This window comes from Coccinella septempunctata, chromosome 2, assembly GCF_907165205.1.
Source record: "Coccinella septempunctata chromosome 2, icCocSept1.1, whole genome shotgun sequence".
Lineage (NCBI taxonomy): Eukaryota > Metazoa > Arthropoda > Insecta > Coleoptera > Coccinellidae > Coccinella > Coccinella septempunctata.
The window spans coordinates 51,954,467-51,975,925 of NC_058190.1; the positions used below are offsets into that span (position 1 = coordinate 51,954,467).

The following is a 21,459-nucleotide window of genomic DNA, read 5'->3' on the forward strand; positions in this document are numbered from 1 at the left end:
AAAAACCACATCAAATGTGTAGTTGATAAAACAAAAGCTGCAATGAGTAGACTTTATCCACTCATAGGCAGAAGAAGTCATATGAATAAGAACATCAAGTTGACGATGATTAAAACTATCGCGCGACCACAACTCACATATGGATCGGCGGCATGGGGCTTCGCAGCCAAGACCCACATCAAGAGAATACAGGCCACTGAGAATAAACTCCTAAGAATGGCGATGGATATACCCTGGTTTGTTAGGAACAAACAAATCTACAAGGACTTGGAATGGGAACCAGTTACAGAATTTATGAAGAGAAAGGCGGAAAGGATATTCGACAAAGCCAAACAATATCCAAATGAGAAACTACGAAGATAAGTCGACTACGATCCAACAGAAGAAGCTAGAAGGTCAAGAACCTACAACCGAAGACCGAGAGAACAGTTAAGGATTTAAATGTAACCCAAGAAGAGCTTAACCTATAAAAGATATAGGCAGCGTACAACTATCAACACGACTTTGATCGTGTGAGAGTCCAGAAACCATAAGAGTCAACTGGTTAATAGGCAAAATGCCCGGAACCTATGAAGAAGCAGTTTAGGGTTTTTAGTGGGTCTCGAGCTCGGGAGAGTGAGAATCCTCACACTTGTTCCCCCTCAGAGAGGATGTGTTCGTCTGTCTTGCAGATTTTCCCCCTGCTACATAACAAAAACAAAAAATCGTCGAAGATCCCCCTTAACCCACTTCCTAGGTACCTACGTGCCTGGAAGGGAAATGGAAAATGGACTCCTAAATGTCTAAATGTTGACCAGAACGTTGCAAGTGGAGGAAGGCTCCAGCTGTGACCGATTCTGATCATAAAATTTCTGTATATTTACACTGACGAGTGTCGTGCATCTGAACTTGAATAATTATTGAGGTTTATTCATGTCTTCTCAAGTCGTATTGTTACTATGGTTGGACTTTTGAATACATCTCGTGACCTAGAAAAGAAGCAACAGTCTGTGAAACCCAAAGCCCCTGTTTCACCAATACCGAAGAAGGGCTCCGGAACAAGAGTCGCAATGCAAGCAAACAAAAAGTCATCCCAAAAATTGCCGCGTCCCATTCAATTCCACAGAGCGACGTCCCCAAGCACCGGCATCAATCACCATTCCGGGCTTCGGCTCTGGAACACGAATATAAACGTTCGATCCCCGCGATTTCCAGCAGGAGACGGAACAGTCGAAGAACGCGAACACATAAATAAGGGAAACTCGGATCCGAAGGCGTCGCTTTCAATGATCCGAGTGGGCTTACCGACAACGGAAAGGGTCATGCAAATTCCGATAGGGGGCGTCGTGCCTACTTGACATTCATACACGCCGCTGTCCTTCCGCTGTGGATAACGGATCTGCAGGGTCCAATCCTCGGTCATCGGATTGTGGATGCTCGTGAATCTTTGATCCGACGTGTAGGTCGATCGGCCGACCGTCAGCAGGTGCAGGTCCCGGTGCCTTATCCAGGTTACCTGAAACAAGAGAGGACGTGCGTTAGGCACAATTGAATTCCTGGCCGGCGCGAAGTGAACGTCATTGTGGCGACGGGGACCGGGACTGCTTTTGCGGTTCCGCACTGGGGAATATAATGGGGGTTAGTTGTTTAAGGGGCGATTTGAATGGGGTGAGAGAATTGGCGCCGTGTTTGCGGTGTATTATTGCTCGTTTATATTGACCTGTCAGTAGGTTGTTTGTATTGGAACTCTTGAGAATATAACGAAAGCATTAAGTGAAAGCAGAGGTCAGAAGGGATTTAACTTAGCGTCATGGAGACCAGGGCCGTTCCTAGGGTATAGGCCGCCCGCGTCAGCTTAAAATTTTGCAGCCCCTATGCCTCTACATATAATTGAAGAAAAAACACAAAAAAATAAAAACTGCATAGTGATTTATTTCCCAAAAACTGAACTGTTCACGATAGATGAATGAAAATTGAAATTTTCTATTTGCAAAGGATCCATCTATCATAAAAAAAATTCAGCACATGTTTAATTCCCTTGTTCTAGCGGCTACAGCTCTTCAAATTTGGCCAACTTTTTCGAAATTTTCCACTAAAAGTGACTTATTTTCTAAAATACTGAACCTATATGAAGTCTAATTGCATATTCGTAATCCACGATATCGAATAAGTCAATGAAATGACCCGGGTCGATAAATTTTGTCTCTTGAAACCAAGTTGTACGCCCTCCAAAGAATATTTGGAAGTTCTGTAAAATAAAAGTACATATTCGCCATATTTTCTCGTATAATGCGCCATTTTCGAATGATTTGATGTTCAAAAATTCAATCTGTGAAATTTGAAATATTGTGCTGATCCACAGATGTGCAGTGTCACAGATCAAGCTAGTTATTGTGAAGGTAATTCTGTTTTTCCAGGGGTGGCACAGCTCATTAGGCTTTCATTAAGGTTTCTGTTAACCTCAAGAATATAGGTACAGTTGAAATATTTGTTCGAGTCAAAGAAGACTCGTCCCGTATGCGAAACCCAGAGACACCTTATCGTTAAGTTCAACCAACACACTAATTATACAAATTGGAAGGCTTTTTACCTTAATGCTTGCTTAAACTAGTGACAATTGATTCACAATTGGTACCTCACAACACGAAATTAGTTGTCATTGCCCGTGATCGCACATAAAGATCAAGAAAATTATCATTCACCTACAAGAAAAGATTCTTTTATGTTATTAATTGATCCATTGAGGGCCCTGAGGACCATATTTTGTGTGGGTGTACGTAATAGGAAAACATCTAGGTACATATAATGTACAGCAATACTGAAAATTGGATTCAATTGGCGAAAAGTAAGTTTTCTCTTCATTATACGGAAGATGCCCCAGTGTGCTCATGTTACATTACAAGATCCTCCTTTTTCTCTTAAGTGCTGCCACTAAATAGAACAATTCCAATTTTTTTATAGACCTGAAACCTGCAACCTCGAAAAGAGGATACGAAATTCTTTATTTCCCTCCCTTCAGAGACCATCAGCAACCTACAGGTGAGGTAAGGTCATCTACCTTCCGCTCCTAATTACAGTGAAAAAAATTCCCAATTTACTGGACTTTCAGCTCTGTTATCGATCGAGCAACCTGTCCGACAATTTGCTCGAATTTCAGCCCAGTTATTGCGCGCCCGCTGGTCAACATGATCCACACGAACGTCCCAGATGAAATACATAAAGCAAACTCGCGCACAAATTTGCTTCGCGTCCGTCGAAAACACGAATGGATGTGTTACAGGGGACAGTTCTCACGTTCTAGAACACATGTCCCATCTAAATTCACCTCGCGCACCAGAACATTCAGCTGAACAGGAGAATATTCCGTCGAGAATTTACGATCGGGTCCTTCCCGTCAGAAAAAAAAAAACAACCTGAATGCACGGCTGAGCTTGGGCTGCGACATAGGGCGTCTGGGTCTGGTTGTTTTTTTCCATCTCAAATTTATTCATATTTCCGAACAAGTCCCATATCTGCGGGAGGTTATTTTTCATCTTATTTTATCTCTTGCCTTCGCGAAATAAAAATATGATTTGTCGCCCCGAAATTGGATCCGTGAAGATTTGCACGATGGGGATGTTCTATGGGATTCCGTTAAGGGTTCACATCGAGGTATCAAGCACGTACTTCTCAGTTCGTTGTGTAATGAAGAGTTCGAATCTCATGATCGAGAGATATGTGGTTTATACAGGCTGCTCCAAAATGAAAATGTGGAAATTTTTCGATAGTCACCATTAGAGTAATTTTTCTCCCAATAAAACTATCCATAGATGAAAATATGATACATATTCTGAAAGAGCAACTCCTCTAGTTAAAAATCTGAAGATTTCATGGAGCTCCATGCAGCTGTTCGGTCTTGACGATCATTTAATTGATTCCATCTTTTTCGAAATTTTTCGATTGTCACCGTTAGAGTAATTTTTCTCTCAATAAAAATGACCGAAGATAAAAATGTGATACATATTCTGAAAGAGCAACTCCTCTAGTTGAAAATCTGAAGATTTTATGGAGCTCGATGCAGCCGTTCGGTCTTGACGATCATTCAATTGATTCCATCTTTTTGGAAGTTTTTCGATAGTCACCGTTAGAGTAATTTTTCTTTCAATAAAACTAACGGTAGATGGAAATGTGATACATATTCTGAAAGAGCAACTCCTCTAGTTGAAAATCTGATGATTTTATGGAGCTCTGCGTGTGTTCTGCGACAGAAATCCAAACATTCCCATCATCAATCGACATTCCCATTTTCTTGGGACCTCGTGTAACTCCCTTAGTTATAAATTGCGAATCTCCATTCGAATCGTGGCCAAATTACGCCTGACGTACAATCCCCCAAAACTTCGTCAAGGGCGAATATCAATCATCGAGAGAAAGTTGTCCCCCCAACCAGCCAGACACAAATTGTTTCGAGTCCCGGATCACGCTGCCAAACTGACATCGAACTAATTCTTCACCGGAGACTCCATCAATTATGAGATTCCTCGTCGATCTATTCCTCGTCAGGCTCTCCCTGCCCGGGACATCGCAAAAACAGAACATGTCCTGGATTATTAAGTTTTCCAGGCGGCATCGCGTTCGGATTTCTCAAAACGGCGGGACCGTCTTCTACCAGCTCTCCCTTTGCACTTCCTTTCACAATTAGGACGGTACCAGTTGAATCCTCTCTCAGAATTTTGCGGGTGAACGACGATGGTGAGAGTAATTAGTACTCGACGTTTCTGTGACGGGAAAAACGTTTGACCTGGTTCCAGAGTGAGTTTATTCAAAATTGTCGTTGATACATCGGAGTTCTAGATTTTAGGACGATTCAGTTGGTCCAACGATGCGGATATGTAGATTTCATATAAGAAGTGTTGGAAAAAGATTCAGATTTGATGGAGGCCTGTTTAAGCTGAAGCACACCTTAGAGCAAAAACCCTTGCAAAGTTTATCACGGACTTTAATATTCAGAGAGCTTCGCACTTATCGCTAGCAGCCCAGAGGATCTACAGATAATGTTGAACACCTATAAACATATATACGAAGCTTTAGGCCTCAGACTCAATATTGGCAAAACCAAAATCTTGGTAAGTCTGCCAGAAAGCCTTCAAACAGATATCAGCCTGGAGGATGAAACTACAAAACAGGTCGAGCAGTTAAAATACTTGGGAAGCTTCATAAAAACTAGGGCTAACCTGGACACGGAAATACACAACCGTATCAATTCGGCATCAAGGCATTCTGGAAGCTAAAGGACAGAGTGTTTCAAAATCACGACCTCAATCTGAAGACCAAGCTGTTCACAAAGCAAGTCCTCCCAACGCTTCTTTACGGAAGCGAAAGCTGGACGCCCTACAGGCGACATATTAAACAGCTTGAACAAACGCAACAACGTCATCTAAAGACAAATAATGCACATCAGATGGTTCCACAAAGTTTCAAATGCGGAAGTCTTGCAGCATGTGAGTTATATAAAAATTGAGACGAGGGCCCGACTCAGATGGAGCGGCGACATTCTGAGGATGCAAGACTTCCCAAAATAGCTCTGTATGGCGAATTCACAGAGGGAGCTCGGAAACCAGGAGGCCAGTATAAGCGGTTTAAGGATATACTACTTCAATCCCTAAAATCAGTTAATGCCAATCATAACTGGGAACAACTAGCGTTAGACAGGTCACAGTGGTGGTCTTTGGTCCACAGTTATAATGGAAACTCGGGAAGAATACAGCGGCGGCCAGATCTGGTTGGTAACTATCCATGCCTGGACTGTGGGAGGATCTGTAGGTCACGGTTGGCTCTCTTCAGTCACAGGAGGGCACACAGTCATAGGTAGCCCTAAGAAATAATAAGTTTGATCGTATTGATAGTTTTGTTTTTGAATCTTTTTGTAGATTTATTCTCGGTAACGGGATACAGCAATGAATGAATGTATTAATGCTTGGGATTGGGGACGACGTGATCACTTTGCATGGTTTCCTTGATGCAGGTTTGAAAATCCATCTTCAACTCTACTATGGATGTGGGCTTCCCCTCGTCTTCTACTTCGGTGCATCTATCAGGCTGAACAAAGGCCTTGTAGCATATCGTTCATCCTCACACCCTGAGAAACGCTGACAAAAATGCCTCTTGTCGACAGAATGGACTCTCTTTCATCAAAGGTACAGTAGGTGTTGAGATGATACTCCAAGAACATAAGCTGAAAGGGTGTTCCACAAGCAAGATTGCTATTGTCAATTGACCAGCATAGTTATATGCACGATGTGAAGGACTTGCGCAGCTTGGAAATATGACGGCAGCTGGCATAATTTTCTTCAACTGAAGTACATTTTTTATTCGACGACTTTTCCAGCAAAAAACAATCCTTTTGTATATTCCTGAATCATTCTGTTCGATTGTATATCATAAAAAAGAAAAACCTCTTGGCCCCAAAACGGGGTGTATTTGACTCTACATCGTAAACCCAACAAAAGAATAACCTCTCGTTCTTTTCACATCCATCCGGAACACATAAACAGCCCTCACGATCCCAGACGAGTATCTGTTTAACAATACACCCCACTAGTCACAGATGAACACAGTGAAATTCTTTGTTCGTGAAAAATACTGCTGTCCTCCGGGGTAATAAAATCCATTTTTGCGCATGCAACTGTCGCCTGTATAAATTTGGTATTTGCTACAGATTAAACACCTCTTCGGGCATTGAGGAGAAGCAATAGAAGCCGGATTTTATATTCGTCTGGGTGAAAGAAAGGCGATGTGGAGTTTTGGGAGTCTGAATGGGGCTTTAGGAGATTTCGGAAGCTTATTTTCACGTGGAAGGTTATTAATGGGGTATTTCTGCGTGGAGGAGAAAATTGTCGTTTTGATTACTTAACGGGATGTAGGTTATTGTGAATAACGGAATCTTTTCGATGGCTATGAACTCTTATCGTTTATACACTGCTTGAAATGGAAGATTGTCTTTTGATTTGGAACTGAATGCCGATAAAACAAAAGCATAAGAAAAAAATGACGTAAGTAATAAGACTTTTTTGTAACTGGTTTAAATCCAAATTACCAAACAGATCACTCATTCATTATTTTATTGAATAAGCAAGAATATCAACTGAACATCCAATATTTCAGAGTTTACGAGTAATATTCATAGAATTCTAACCTGTTGGTCGATTTGAATGATCCAAACTTATTTTGCATTGTCTTGAATTGTAGATGGGGAAAATTTGCTACAAATTTCCGAAGGTTCAAGAATAACAATCAACTTTATGACCATTTTGGACATTTTGTGAAGAACGGCTTCGTCTCTGGTCTCTTAGTTGAAATGTAATCTGGTCTCAAATGAGAGAGAGGTTACAGTATCGACCCGAATCATTCTACCTAAGAAATCGACAGTGAAATCCCCAGAGTACATGATCTTGGAGCCGAGCGGAACTGAATTTTTGAAAGGGACATCATTTAGGATTATCTTCGGAGGTAAGGGATAGCAAGGAAATCTATTGCCGGAATGGGACCCTTCTGAACTTTATAGATCACGCAAAGCCTCTAAACTTTTTACGGCTGTTTCACTAGACACCGAAACCGATACTTACTCCAATTTCTCGAGGTCAGACGATTTGTTCAATCATTCAGCAATACATCTCACATAAAACGTTTTCGCCATGTAGGGTTATCCAAAATTTCTAGCTGGCAATCTTGTTCGAATGGAGAATAACAGTTTAATTCATATATGAAGTCTCCTATAATGTCTTGCCTAAAGTAACGGTTTTTGGGGAAAAGAATATGGTGTGGTCCAACGAAAATTTACACATCGAACTAGCTACGTCTGCACTTGGAAACTCATGAAACTCCATTGAATTTGAGGGGATGATAACTCTGCTATATTGAACATTTAATATAAACGTAAAATGTTTTGTTTCCACGACTTCTGTCAGAAGAAATAACTGAGCTTCGAAAACACCCCTTATTTCGAAAACATCCATCTGCATTAATTCTAATCTGTAATTAAAATTCAATTCAACTCCACAAACTAGGGAAATCTTTTAAATCCTACATCATCTCCAATTTGGATAAACTTTCCACCATCTTGTAAGCTTCAAATAATAGCGTGAACACTCTTGAGTGATTCGAAATTCGCTCAACTAATCTTCGAATGTGTGGTCCCCGAAATGGTGCGGTAAAATCCCATTTATTCCGCGCAAGGCTTTCTGCGATGCAGCTCCTATACTTACTCGTATGAACACATAACAATTGTGTTCATGTTTAATATACTCGCTTTAATGAGAAACTTATTTCATTAACAGTGAACAAGCCTAGTGATTAATTAGACAGCGTTTAGCAATTTTGAGGTTGCTCGTTTTGCTCGACGAAAGGTTGCGCAGGTAAAACCAGGCTCCAAAAACATGAACTTTGCTTTATATTCACCTCTTACGGGCCTTAGTATGAGATTAATTATGTTTCCTTTCGGTTTGATAATTTGCAAGATGAATTATCGTTACGTGGGACAGGGGGGGGTTACATATTCATGCACAGTTTCATGCATGATACGAATGGAAGACCCTACGTCTATAAATGTGGAATAAACTCAGAGAATGCTGCAAAATCGAACAGATCACTGCTCTTGTCAAGAGAAATGCAAGAAGTGAAATAGGACTATCAAAAAATCTACCCATGTGTAATTTGTACGCAGGAACAACCTTCGTTGTTTGGTCAATTCAACCAAAAAACCCATATTTTTGAAAATGAAATAATTAACACATAAAATTCTTGCTAATTGATATACTCAGATATCAAATGCGACTATCCAAGACAAATCTTTCTTTATATAAATGATTCTGAAACATGGTGGGATTTGAACTGCTCTTTGCTGAAAGGCTGATTACACACTGTTACTATAATTTATATTTCTCATATAGCTTCCAGGATGTAGTGTTTTGAGAGCAAAACTCAACTTCCTAGTAATTCTGATGTTACAATAATCTAGACGACTCTGGCAACGAGAATTTTTTGCTCAATATTGAGAATAATGAAAACTGAACATAATAGACACGAGGATGCCCTCCATGTGATATAATCGAGGCGAAATTCCGACCTAATAAAAAATTTCTAGTCGGTCTTTGACTGGCGAAATTCAATATCGAGCAGATCGAAAATTGCATTACGGAATTTTCGAAATATCTCATTATTAATACTCTTTTCGAGGAATTCGGCTATTGCGTTAATACGATTTCGTATTTCCTCCGTTGCAAGGAGGTCGCCCTGATATTTCAGCAGCTCTCAAATTGATTATGTCGAAAAAGAAAAGTCTGGCATCGGTGAAAGCAAAGCACGGAAAATTATGCGGAATTATTGTGCTTCTGAAATGGAAAATGAGATTTAACTGAAAAGATTCATTTCCTCCATTCATGAGAAGGAAAATTCTTGATTGAATGACGGAATATTCAGGTTGTTATTGCTTGGATATGGAAGTTGGTTTTACCAGTGCCTTCGCCATTTTGCAACCGTAAACAAGTTTAATTTGGACCGTTTACTTAGGAATATAATACGCTTATTCCAACAAACTAATTATGAAATTTATTAATTCCTTGGAGAATTTACCTGAAATATATGACGAAATACCTATGCTGAATCTCAGTATCAGAGTCTTTTTTCTTATCTCGGAGAGCAGCAATCCTTTTCTTTCCCTTCATATCATAAGGGAGGCATTTCAAATTCACGCTCGATGTATTCTGGGTGCGAGATATATGTAGCAAACGTTGGATTCAGAACATCTGTGTCTCGGGCTTGGGCATTGACATAATGAATTGTTTAAGGAAACGTCAAAGCGCAGTGTTCCAATTAGGGTGGAGATATGGGAAGCCGCAGAAATATGAGGGTGAAACAGATGGTGTTTTTTATTTCGCATTTCTCGTGTGGCTAAGTTTAGCTTTCTCACGACGAGGCTATTTGTTATTTCAGGAAGATTTTTGCGCCTTTTATTAAGATCTGTCCTTATCGAAACACATACAGCTCCCTGAATATCTCTCCTGGAAAGGAGAGATATTCAATAAGATTTTCAATAAAATGTTTTTGCGGGATAAGGACCAAAACAACATTAGTAGATGTATGATGAAATATTTTATTTTTCGATTTGAAATTGCTTTTCCGGTGTGATATGTAGGACGTCGTATCTGGGCAGGGGCTTTTCACAACAAAATTATACAGGGTGAGTCTTTGACTTGCACAATATTTTAACAATTGATTCTTGAGGTCGAAAGAAACAGTTTTTCATTTACCATTTTTTCCGAATTGGCTTGGTTCAAGCCGTTAAGTTAAGGAAAATTTCCTGACAGGACTTTTAAGTATGTACTATGATGATTGCTCATCCTGTGATGAGTTCTATTCATGTTCTGCCTTACATGTATACATTCATGCTTTCAAAATCAGAAATGGAATTGAAATAACAAAAACAAATAAAGTCATCAAAGAATATAGGTATTTCCTGAGATATTAGCCCTTTGAAGAGTTATCTAGAATGTTCTCGAAGTCTTAGGTAAAACTTTATAGATAATGATTACGTTGCCACGAAAAACCTCACCCCTACCATTCAACTCGATATAACGTCTACTTTCTAATTCATCTTCAGTTTTGTTTCGTGCGTTCTCCAGACGAGGTGGATATTTCTACAAATAACCCTGTGCCTTTTCAATTATTATCAGTGTGTTGTGAATATTCGTGACTTTTTCATTTGAAATAAATAAGCCTTGAAAATGAGTTTATCGAATGATTGGTACAAGGATTTAATGTGAGTATTTCGATTCCTATTCTAATATAGTATCATTTAATTTTGAGAGCGTTAATATATTCTATTCGATTTCAATATTTTCGATTTATTTTTAATCGATATAGTGCTCACAACTCACGGTGAAATTCAATATCTTCAATCTTATCTTCTTGAATTTTGTATATTTTAATCTTTAGACTCATCATATAGGATGCTCTTTCTGATGAATTTTTTTCTGATTCAGTTTCGTAGATGTGCGATACCGTTTTCACCTGCGCATTCGCCAATTTGCAGCTCCCGAAAAACGCGGACCATCTCCAATAATTTTTCTCGATAAAACCGAGCCTTTCCGCAAGGCATCCTCACACAGCATTATATACGTTTCAAACTTGTATATAAATCCACTCGAAATCAATTCCCAGAAGATTTATATCCAAATTCTGCCCCTCCTTCACTCCAAAAGCGGTTAGCTTGTATATAAAAAGTGGCTAGCCAAGCTTCTCAAAGAGAATCGAACATTTCATTCTTCAGACACCTCAATTGGCAAAGATTTCGACTTGGCATTCGATGAAGGGTGTGAAGTCCCTTCGTCAACCCTCCGATCTGATACCTGCTCACTTCCATTCGTATCGCTCTTAGTTTTCCCACATAAAATCCGGAAGGGCATAATATGGAACCGGCTATCATAATGGGAGAGTCCAACATTCCGATATTTCTTCATAAATCAAACGGTAATGGTGGTGGCCTGGATTCGGAAAAGCGAAGAAAGAAAAGAATGAGGAATTGTCTGCATTCACGCCAGAAATGGAGGACATTCATCGCCGAACAATGGTCGCAACTAATGTCTCCGTCAATGAAGCATTGTAGGGAAGGCTGGGCACAATAAAATTTATTCCACAAATAGGGGATCTCTCCTAGTTTACGAACACAATTTTTTTCGTGTTTACGGAAAACTCTGGAAAGGTTCGTTTTTCGTACTTAGGAGTTTGTACTTCCACTATTGTTGTATTCAGGGGAAGCATACATTTATGTATCAGGTAGGCGATATCTCCTATATCGGAAAGTATATTCGTTTATTGGTCGTATTGGAAAGAATCGATAAAGATATGGCAGAAGAATTGAAAGCAATAGATGCTTCTTTCCGTGCAAAGCTCAATGACATCAATAACCCTCAAAATCCTCAAATATAAATACCTACAAATGAAACACCCTGCTGTCATGAGAGCGCCGTAATACAATAAAGCAACTGGCCAGAGGTAAGAAACTGACTCTACTATGGGTATCGATTGAAATTTATTCTGGGAGGATTCTGCATTTCTATGGGTACCAGAGAATTGTGGTGTTGAGGGAAATGAAAAAGCCGATGAGCTTGCAAAAAGAGCATCAAGGTCAACACCTGCTGGGCCTGAGCCTTTTTATGGGCTTGAAAAGTACCAATATAAGGCAGCTGTCAAACAATGGTCAAACAACAAAATAACTCTCTGTAGAAACACTCCTAGACTTACTCAGTCAAAGAAATTCGTAATGATTTCACCGACCTCCACCAGAAAACAGCAAAAGATGTTACGAGCTGAGCTTCGGATGATGGTGGGACTGCTGACAGAGCAAATGAGATTTGTGGGCTTTGTGGATCAGAAGCAGAAACAGCTGAACACATGGTATGCAATTCTCCAGAGCTGGCTGGCCTAAGAACCATTCAAATGGGGAAACCGGTCCTGGATAATCAAGGGGTAATGGCCAAGGCCCCTAAGGATGTTGTCGGTTTTATCAACACCATTGACGACCTCCTTGAGTTCCTATGAATGAGTAGGGCAGAGAACAAAGATCTACATGGTCGCAGTTCCCGAAAGGCTGTCCGAGCCACAACAACCCCGGTTCAAATAATAATAATAAAGGTTTAGAATAATATAGTCGAAGATCTTCAGACCATCAATATTAATATCTCTAGAGAAGCTATGATGTATGTTTGTACAGGGTATCCCAAATTGTTTGATTTTGGCTAGACTAGATAGGTAAGAATGCTGAAATGTCTCCTGGGATCGATTTTTGTGAAAAGTCCATTGGTGGAACCGGTCCACCATATATTCATTTGTTTTGAAGATATAACCAAATTTTTCAATGAGAATATGACTAAATTTTTGGAGAGTGGACTAAAAAACAACCTCAAAACCTAAGGTTTGAGACAAACTTGAAGTATACATACTAGCTAGCAGAAAACCTTCTGAAACAGATAACATTGCATATGATGAGTGTCTTCGAGGATGAACCATCATGCAGAATATAGGAAGAGACCGCCTTCCACACCATTTCGAAGTGCGGTTCCCTATATTGAATAAGGCAGAACAAACCTCTTTATCTTCTTATCTCTTCTGAGCTTTGCGGACCCTTGTTCTTCCGAAACAAAGCTCACGCAGAACTTTACATTCTCCTACTAAGTACGAGTGGACCTTTTCATCAGAAAAGTCCCACAGTCTCCACACCATCACTGTGGAAATCACAGAACAACCGTTGAACCAAGTGGAACCTTCATCTCAAGAAGCCTGTTTGGTATAAACCATAGATTCCTTTCAACGATAACCCTATGGTCACCTCTTTGGAGAAAGGATGCACTGGCATCTTCCACAATCTTGAAAACCCCTGTATGTCCCCTAAACAGTATAGTACCTCGCCATTCATCCTGCTCCCAAACTTTAAGAGCTGACTTCATAGCCACCCGTGGTACACAGAAAGTGAAACTTGCAGAGGGGTAGAACTCAGAGTGCCAGGAATACTGAGGCAGGCCTTCCTCTAGCATGCACCAAAGGTGCTTAGGTTAGGTTTGGTTTCACCATATCACCACAGTATACAACCATAATATATGATTTGAAGCCCAGAGCAACCCAGAAGGGAAAATTACATCAACTGAGATTCAGTAAAAGGACGCCTTGATCTACTTCATATCATGGATCTCCTCACGGTCCTCACATAACAGAACAAGAAGCCATTAAGGTTGCGATATCTAGGACTAACGAAGGTGCCCTTTCCTCTATTCCAGACAATCTAGAATCTCCATTTTCAGCGAAGGGATTTCCGGAAAAACTATTCGAGACCAACCCTGTGTACACCTATCCAGGGGTTCATCCGAACTCTCGGTGCACCGCCAGAAAGAACGCTCGATACGAAAAAAAAAACCGTGAAACCTCACGCCACCGCCCTCCCCGATGAACCCTCGTCGAACTCGCTCAAACTTCCGAGTTTCTGATACTTTAAGCGTCATCCAGGCCCGGTGGGGATCGGCACCGGAACGTCCGACGAGGCCCACCCCTTCTCTATAACTGCACACTCGAAAACTTTTTCAATTTGCAGTGGTCCGGTCGTCCGGCCGGCCGGACTGTCCGTCGGAAACCATTAGCGCTGAGTGAAGTGCGGCCCTTCATTAATCTGGAGATGAAAGCAATTAGCCCGACTTCGGCCCGATCGTGCGGAATGGATATGATGTCGGCGGGATTGGAATTCTTCTGCTTCCGAAGTCCGGACCGGAGAAAGCTGCGGTATGGTTTGGAAAGCGAGAGCTGCGGCGGCGTTAGAGAGGCCCGGGGTAAATGATCTGTGAATGAAAGTCTCGGACTTTGTGGAGATGTTTTAACTTCGGAAATCGACGCTTCGATTCGTTCTGGATTATACAGGGTGAGTCTTTGACTTGTACATACGATAAAAATAAAGAAAATTGAGAGTTACTTTTAATGATGATGTTTCAGGACCTAATTTCAATACTAAGAATCTTTTAATGAAATTAGACTCTTCATTGAATTTAAGAGTTCATTAGGAAATTTATTCCCAATTTTATCATATACACACCAGATTCTAGAAGTGCCAGAATGAAATCTCGTAAGCTTTTGTGGACTAATGATTTTATTTAACTCGAACTATAGTCACGAAGAATTCTGGCAAACAGAAGGCATTCGTGTTATCTCCCTAATGGAAGGTTTGATTATTGATCCTTCAAAAAAAGTCCCTGGATTTGATCTTAGTAGAAAAATTTGGTGGCTTGTGACTGACCATGGTCGGTGTAATAGTATCATGCTCTTTAGATGAAATGATGTTGATAGTCCGAGATGTGAGTGTGGCGCAGAAGAGACTATAGATCACTTGGTAAACATTCGCACAAAATATAAATTTCAGGGGGTTTCGAAGGAATTCATTCGATTCTTCTTCGAGATAGGTTACTAATTTCAAAATTATTCAAGGAAAAATATAAAACTCAATACCCTGTCGTTTTTTGTTTTCAGATCATTATCACTGCGTCAACCATCATCAGGGCCCTTCCTAGGGTATAGGCCGCCCGCGTCAGCTTCAGATTTTGCCTCCCCCTTTGCCTACACATATAATTAGAAAAAATACAGAAAAGTAAAAACTGCATATTGATTTATTTCCCAAAATACTGATCCTATAAAAAATCTAATTGCATATTCCTGATCTACGACCTCGAATTAGTCAGTAAAATGACCTGGGTCCATATAGCTACATGAATAATTTCTGTTCGTGATGGAGCGCGGGTGAAGTAGCTGACGAAATTATTCTAACCCGAAATTTTTTTATTTTTCGAACTATATCGACCCGGGTCATTTTTCTGACGAATTCGATGTCATAAATCACGAATATGCAATTAGGTTCTTCCTAAAAATAATATTTTGAGAAATGAATTACTTTTAGTGAAAAATTTCTAAAAAATTGGTCAATTTTGAGGAGCCGTATCAGCCAGAAAAAAGATGCTGGACATATGCTGATTTTTTTGATGATAGACTGATCCTTTGCAAATGAAAAAATCCAATTTTCATTTATTTACCGCGAACAGTTCAGAATTTAGGATTTTTTCCGCGAAGGTCCGAAATTTCGAATTTTCCATCGACCATAACTCGAAAACAAATCCTTTCAGCAAAATTCTGTTTGCATATTCGTGATCTACGCCCTCGATTAAGTAAATACTCCAGTTTTAGAGGAAATTGGGGAGATAAAATTTTTTTCAAATTTTCCATACATATGTATGGAAAAATTGCGATTTTTCGAAAAAAATTTTTGGTCTCCGATCGAAACCAAACTTATACTGTCGACTAATTTGAGGTCGGAGATAACGAATATGCAAACAGATATTTTTTTTAAATTTATTTCTCAAGTTATGGTCAATGAAAAATTGGAAATTTTGGACCTTCGCGGAAAAAATCATAAAATCTGAACTGTTGTCGGAAGATGAATAAAAATTAGAATTTTCCATTTACAAAGGATCTTTCTATCACCAAGAAAATCAGCATATGTTCAATTCCCTTTTTCTGGCTGCTACAGCTTCTCAAAGTTGACCTATTTCTTCGAAATTTTCCACTAAAAGTGATTTATTCCGTAATATATTGATCCTACAAAAAATCTTTTTGCATATTTGTAATCTACGACCTCGACTCAGTCAATAAAATAACATGGGTCGATATATTTTTACTATTTAACGAAAGAAGGTTTTTGATTGTGTGATTGTGTGATTGTGTCCTATGAAGAACATGTCCTTCAATTTCATAATTACACTTATACCGGCATACAGACCGACAGAGAACTGAGGTTTTCATCTCTATTTTCATGTATCATACAAAAATATGTAATAAATTTAATATCACTGACTCTTTCATTTCTTCTTTCTATTATTGTTTCGCCAACCCCCATTCATTGTGATTTTTTCAGGAGCTTCACCTGATTTTCCCAAGTAGCCTGTTGGGACTAACATTCGTCGCCTTCTATTAAATCCGAAAATCACCCTTTTTCTTGTCTTTCCTCCCTACATTTCCCTTAATACCCCTTAAATCGAGCGCGCAAACGGCTGTAAAATCAACGACGGCCGCCGTATCACGAAAAGGGGTTAATTCTCATTTTTGTCCCACCTGCTGTTTCTCAGTGCGCCCCGGGTCCCGAATGTTCCGAAAGGCCTTTCGCTTTCCCGGCCGCCCTCGCATCAGTCAGTTAGTCGGGACAGAAATGAAGATCACGCAGTTTTTCCGACCCGGCGATCCGGTCATCGCAGATAAGAGTCCTGTTACGGACTTTTTGCCGTCTTGTTTTTCCCCTCCAGCTACGCTGTCCCGGATCGCGGGGGCCGTGGAAGATAGATGCCGCTATTTAGATAGCGATTGTACGTCGCTCGTACAGATAACAGTTATCGTTTTCTTGTTACGACGGACATTGAAAAGATTAGTCGTGTTCCTTCTGGGTTCGTTCTCGCCGATTAGGTCGAGGCTGTAGCTGAGCGTTGACTCTGACGAGGGTCATCCATTATTTTCGAAATACTTCATGGTTTTTACGAAATCTCGATTCAGAAAAGTGCAGACTAGTGAGCAATCTACAATATTCGACTCAGTGAATCGGAGAGAGCCATGGAAAATCATGGGACGCCTTGGAGTACCCGAATAATCCTTAGCAGTGTATAATCTGAAGACCAAAGCAGCTGTTTACAAAGCAGTGGTCCTCCCAACGCTTCATTACGGAAGCGAAAGCTGGACTCCCTACAGGCGACATATTAAACATCTTGAACAAAAGCACCAACGTCATCTAAGACAAATAATGCACATCAGATGGTTCCACAAAGTTTCAAATGCAGAAGTCTTGCAGCGAGCGAGTTGTATAACAATTGAGACTCAAGTAACGAGAGTCCGACTCAGTTGGAGCGGCCACATTCTGAGGATGCAAGATACAAGACTCCCCAAAATAGCTCTGTAGGGCGAATTCACAGAGGGACCTCGGAAACCAGGAGGCCAGTATCAGCGGTTCAAGGATATACTGCATCAATCACTAAGATCAGTTAATGCCAATCAACTGATCTTAGTGGGAACAACTAGCGTAAGACAGATCACAGTGGAGGTCTTTGGTCCACACCTATAATGTAGACTCGAGAAGAATACAGCGGCGGCCAGATCTGGTTAGTGACTATCCATGCCCAGAGTGTAGAAGGATCTATAGGTCACGGTTGGGTTGTATTCGCTGTATTCTTCTCGAATCTCCAATTAAACTGTGGACCAACGACCTCCACTATGATCTATCTAACGCTAGTTGTTCCCAGTTATGATTGGCATCAACTGATTTTAGGGATTGATGCAGTATATCCTTAAACCGCCTATACTGGCCTCCTGGTTTCCGAACTACCTCTGTGAATTTGTCATACAGAGCTATTTTGGGAAGTCTTGTGTCTTGCATCCTCATAATGTAGCCGCTCCATCTGAGTCGGGCTCTCGTTACTTGAGTCTCAATTGTTCAACAACTCGCGCGCTGCAAGACTTCTGCGTTTGAAACTTTGTGAAACTATCTGATGTACATTATTTGTCTTAGATGACGTTGTTGCTGTTGTTCAAGCTGTTTAATATGTCGCCTGTAGGGCGTCCAGCTTTCGCTTCCGTAAAAAAGCGTTGGGAGTATCACCGCTTTGTAAACAGCTGTCTTAGTCTTCAGATTGAGGTCGTGATTTTGAAACACTCTGTCCTTTAGCTTCCAGAATGTGTATTTCCGTGTCTAGGTTAGCCATAGTATTTATGAAGCTTCCCAAGTATTTGAAGGGTATCTTCAGTCACAGGAGGGCACACAATCGAAATTAGCCCTAAGAAATTATAAGTTTTTTCGCACCGATAATATTTTGTAGATTTAATCTCCGTAACGAGATTCAGCAATAAATGAATCCGCGTTTTCGAATCCTCCAGGACCTATTAACCTCGATCTCATAATTCTCGGAATCGGTCTACGTACATCCTGCACGAAATGAAAGTCTCATAAATGCGAGAGGGTGTACGTTATATGTTGTCCGATACATGCACACGGGATAGGAAGCTGAATTGGGGTATAAATCCTCTGGGAATTCATTTCGACTGGATTTATATACAAGTTTAAAACGTATATGATGCTGGCGGAAGATGTCTTGCGGAAAGGCTCCGTTTTATCGAGAAAAATGGCTCATTCTTGGAGATGGTGCTCGTTTTTGGGAGGCTGCAAATTTGCGAATGCGCAGATGAAAATTGAATAACGCATCTACGGATATTTCTGACTGAGTGAATGTAAACATGAAGATACAGTACATACATAGAACACCTCAAAGGATAAACATTCGTTATAGAACAAACTAAAAAGTCCTCTCAGGAAATTTTTCAACTTGCAGATTGAGTTTCTTGAAAAAAGTTACAGCATTATTATACGAGTAAATATGAGGAATACGTTCAAATATTCATTACATAGCGTCCAACTTAGTTTCAAGAGTTGCGTTCTTTGAATTTTTGGTATTTTTATGGTACGTAAGGGTCATAATTAGAAAACTGGAAGACGTGGGTGATATCTTGTGTTCGAGAAAGATTCATCAAATAAATGGAAAACTATATTCCGAAATTCATTTCATTCGATAAAAAAGTTTGTGAGATAGAACTAAAAATAATATTCTTTTGCTTTTCAGCAGTTTCTTTTGATCTCAACAATATACTGTTAAAATATTTGTACGAGTCAAAGACTCACCCTGTATACCTCAGTTTTTTTTAATTCTAACAACATTTTCGAATGTTACAGACATCTGACCATTTGTACGAAAAGGAAAAAGCGAACAACGAAGATTTTTCCACTCGGCATAACAGTCCCAACTGTTCACGCTATCAATTAGCACCACTTAACGTATGTTGCCATAATCTTCCTGTACCTGAATTGTTTATAGAAGCGCCGCATCCAAACCACACAACACACGGAGTTCATGGCGGAGGACAACATGGCCGGTCTATAACATCCATCACACACGAGATAGTCGGAAGCGATAATGACACTAGAGATACGCCTACGGTACTTATGTTGACCCCGTTTTATTAAATTATGCTCGCAAATAAACCGAACCCGTCCCACAGGACGGGACGATTCAATTACCGGGAACATCCTGGAATAAAACAAGCTTCGTACGGTTTACTAGCGATGTAAATCGACAAACTTTGTTTGTCCCGCCCGACACTAGTCTGAATCATTTCGGATTTATTGGATTGGTACGATCAGGATTCTGGGTACGGATGGTCCAAAATAATGACAGTAAACCATTCAAAGAGAAGAAGTTCCCACAAAACTACAGACCGATAAGTCTACTGTCGGCGTTAGGAAAAGTAGTAGAAAGAATTATCGCCACGAGGCTAAATGAGGAAACCGAAAATTTGAAACTAATACCACCAGAACAGTTCGGATTCAGAAAAGAGCATTCAACAGAGCAACAATTATTAAGGCTCACAGAGTACATTACAGAGGGATTCCAAAATAAACAAGCTACTGGTCTTGTTTTACTAGACGTCGCCAGAGCATTCGGCAGAGTATGGCATGAAGGATTAATATATAAGATGAGATGTGCTGGATATTCGATCAAAATATGCAAGTTGATCCGGAATTATCTCAAAAATAGAAGATTTTACGTGAAAGTGGAAGGAGAATACTCCACAACAAGAGATATAGAGGCTGGAGTACCCCAAGGGTCAGTGCTTGGGCCACCATGCTGACGACACAGCCATAACAACTCGACACCGCAACCCAGAAGTAATAGAACGAGTTCTAGAAGAAACGATTGACGAAACAAATAACGGGTGCATAATGTGGAAAATCAAGTTCAATGAACAAAAGAGCCAAGCAATATTACCACAGAAAAGAAGACTGCGACCAACAACGAATCTGGAAGTTGACGGCGATGAAATCGACTGGAAAAATGAAGCCAAACATTTAGGAATAACGCTTGACAAAGGACTTACTTGGAAAAGTCATATCAAACAAGCAATCGACAAAACGAAAGCAGCGATGAATAGACTCTACCCTCTGATAGGAAGAAGAAGCCACATGTCCAAAGAGACAAAATTGAAGATAATCAAAGCCGTTGCTAGGCCTCAACTGATTTATGGATCAGTTGTCTAGGGTTTCGCAGCAAAGAGCCACATCAAAAAAATTCAGGCCACTGAAAACAAGCTGCTACGATGTGCAATAGATGCACCTTGATTTGTCAGGAATAGACAGATTTATAGGGACCTAAAATGGGAAACCATAACGGAATTCATGAACAGAAAAGCAGAGAAATTATTCGAAACAGCGAAGAACCATCCGAATCAAGAACTCAGGAGACTAGTGTACTACGACCCAGAGGAAGACAAAAGGAGAATGCGAATTTACCGAAGGAGACCAAGAGATCAATTAAGAAGAGATTAAAATAAGAACAGAAACTTATTGAAAAATCCAATAAAGGATAAACAGATAAATCCCAGCACGATAGTTTGCGAGAAGAAAACCGACTAAGAGATGAACGGTTTATAGGCAAATGCCCGGAAACAAAATTCAAGAAGCAGTTAAGGGTTTTTAGTGGGTCTTGAGCTCAGGAGAGTGAGAAACCCCACACCTGTTCCCCCTCAGGAGAGGGTGGTTCGTCTGACTTGCAGATTTTCCCCCTGCTACACCAAAAAAAAAAAATATTGACAGTTGGAAGAAAATACCCGTATAAAAGGACTTAGAAAGGTCCGAGGACATTTTTGCAATTTCTCTTGAGAATATTGTTTATATAATCTCCACAGATGAGTATTTTCGTGATTCTGCGCATCAGAAGTTGCAGGTTTCAGGATAACTGGAAATATCCCCTTGTACTTAACGAGAATACTAGACCAAAACTGATTCCGAAACCTTCCCTGCCAGAGAGTTGCTTTTAAGTGGTCCACAAA

At 40.2% G+C, this 21,459-nt stretch overlaps 1 protein-coding gene across 3 annotated transcripts in view; it reads right to left on the reverse strand.

Annotated features, from left to right (window-relative positions):
- LOC123308075 (zwei Ig domain protein zig-8-like) overlaps positions 1 to 21,459 on the reverse strand; it is a 152,139-nt gene that overhangs the window by 59,216 nt on the left and 71,464 nt on the right. For all 3 annotated transcript variants that reach the window (XM_044890614.1, XM_044890615.1, XM_044890616.1), the window contains exon 4: positions 1,285 to 1,495. In XM_044890614.1, the coding sequence (XP_044746549.1) occupies positions 1,285 to 1,495 (211 nt within the window). The remainder of the gene's footprint in view (positions 1 to 1,284; positions 1,496 to 21,459) is intronic.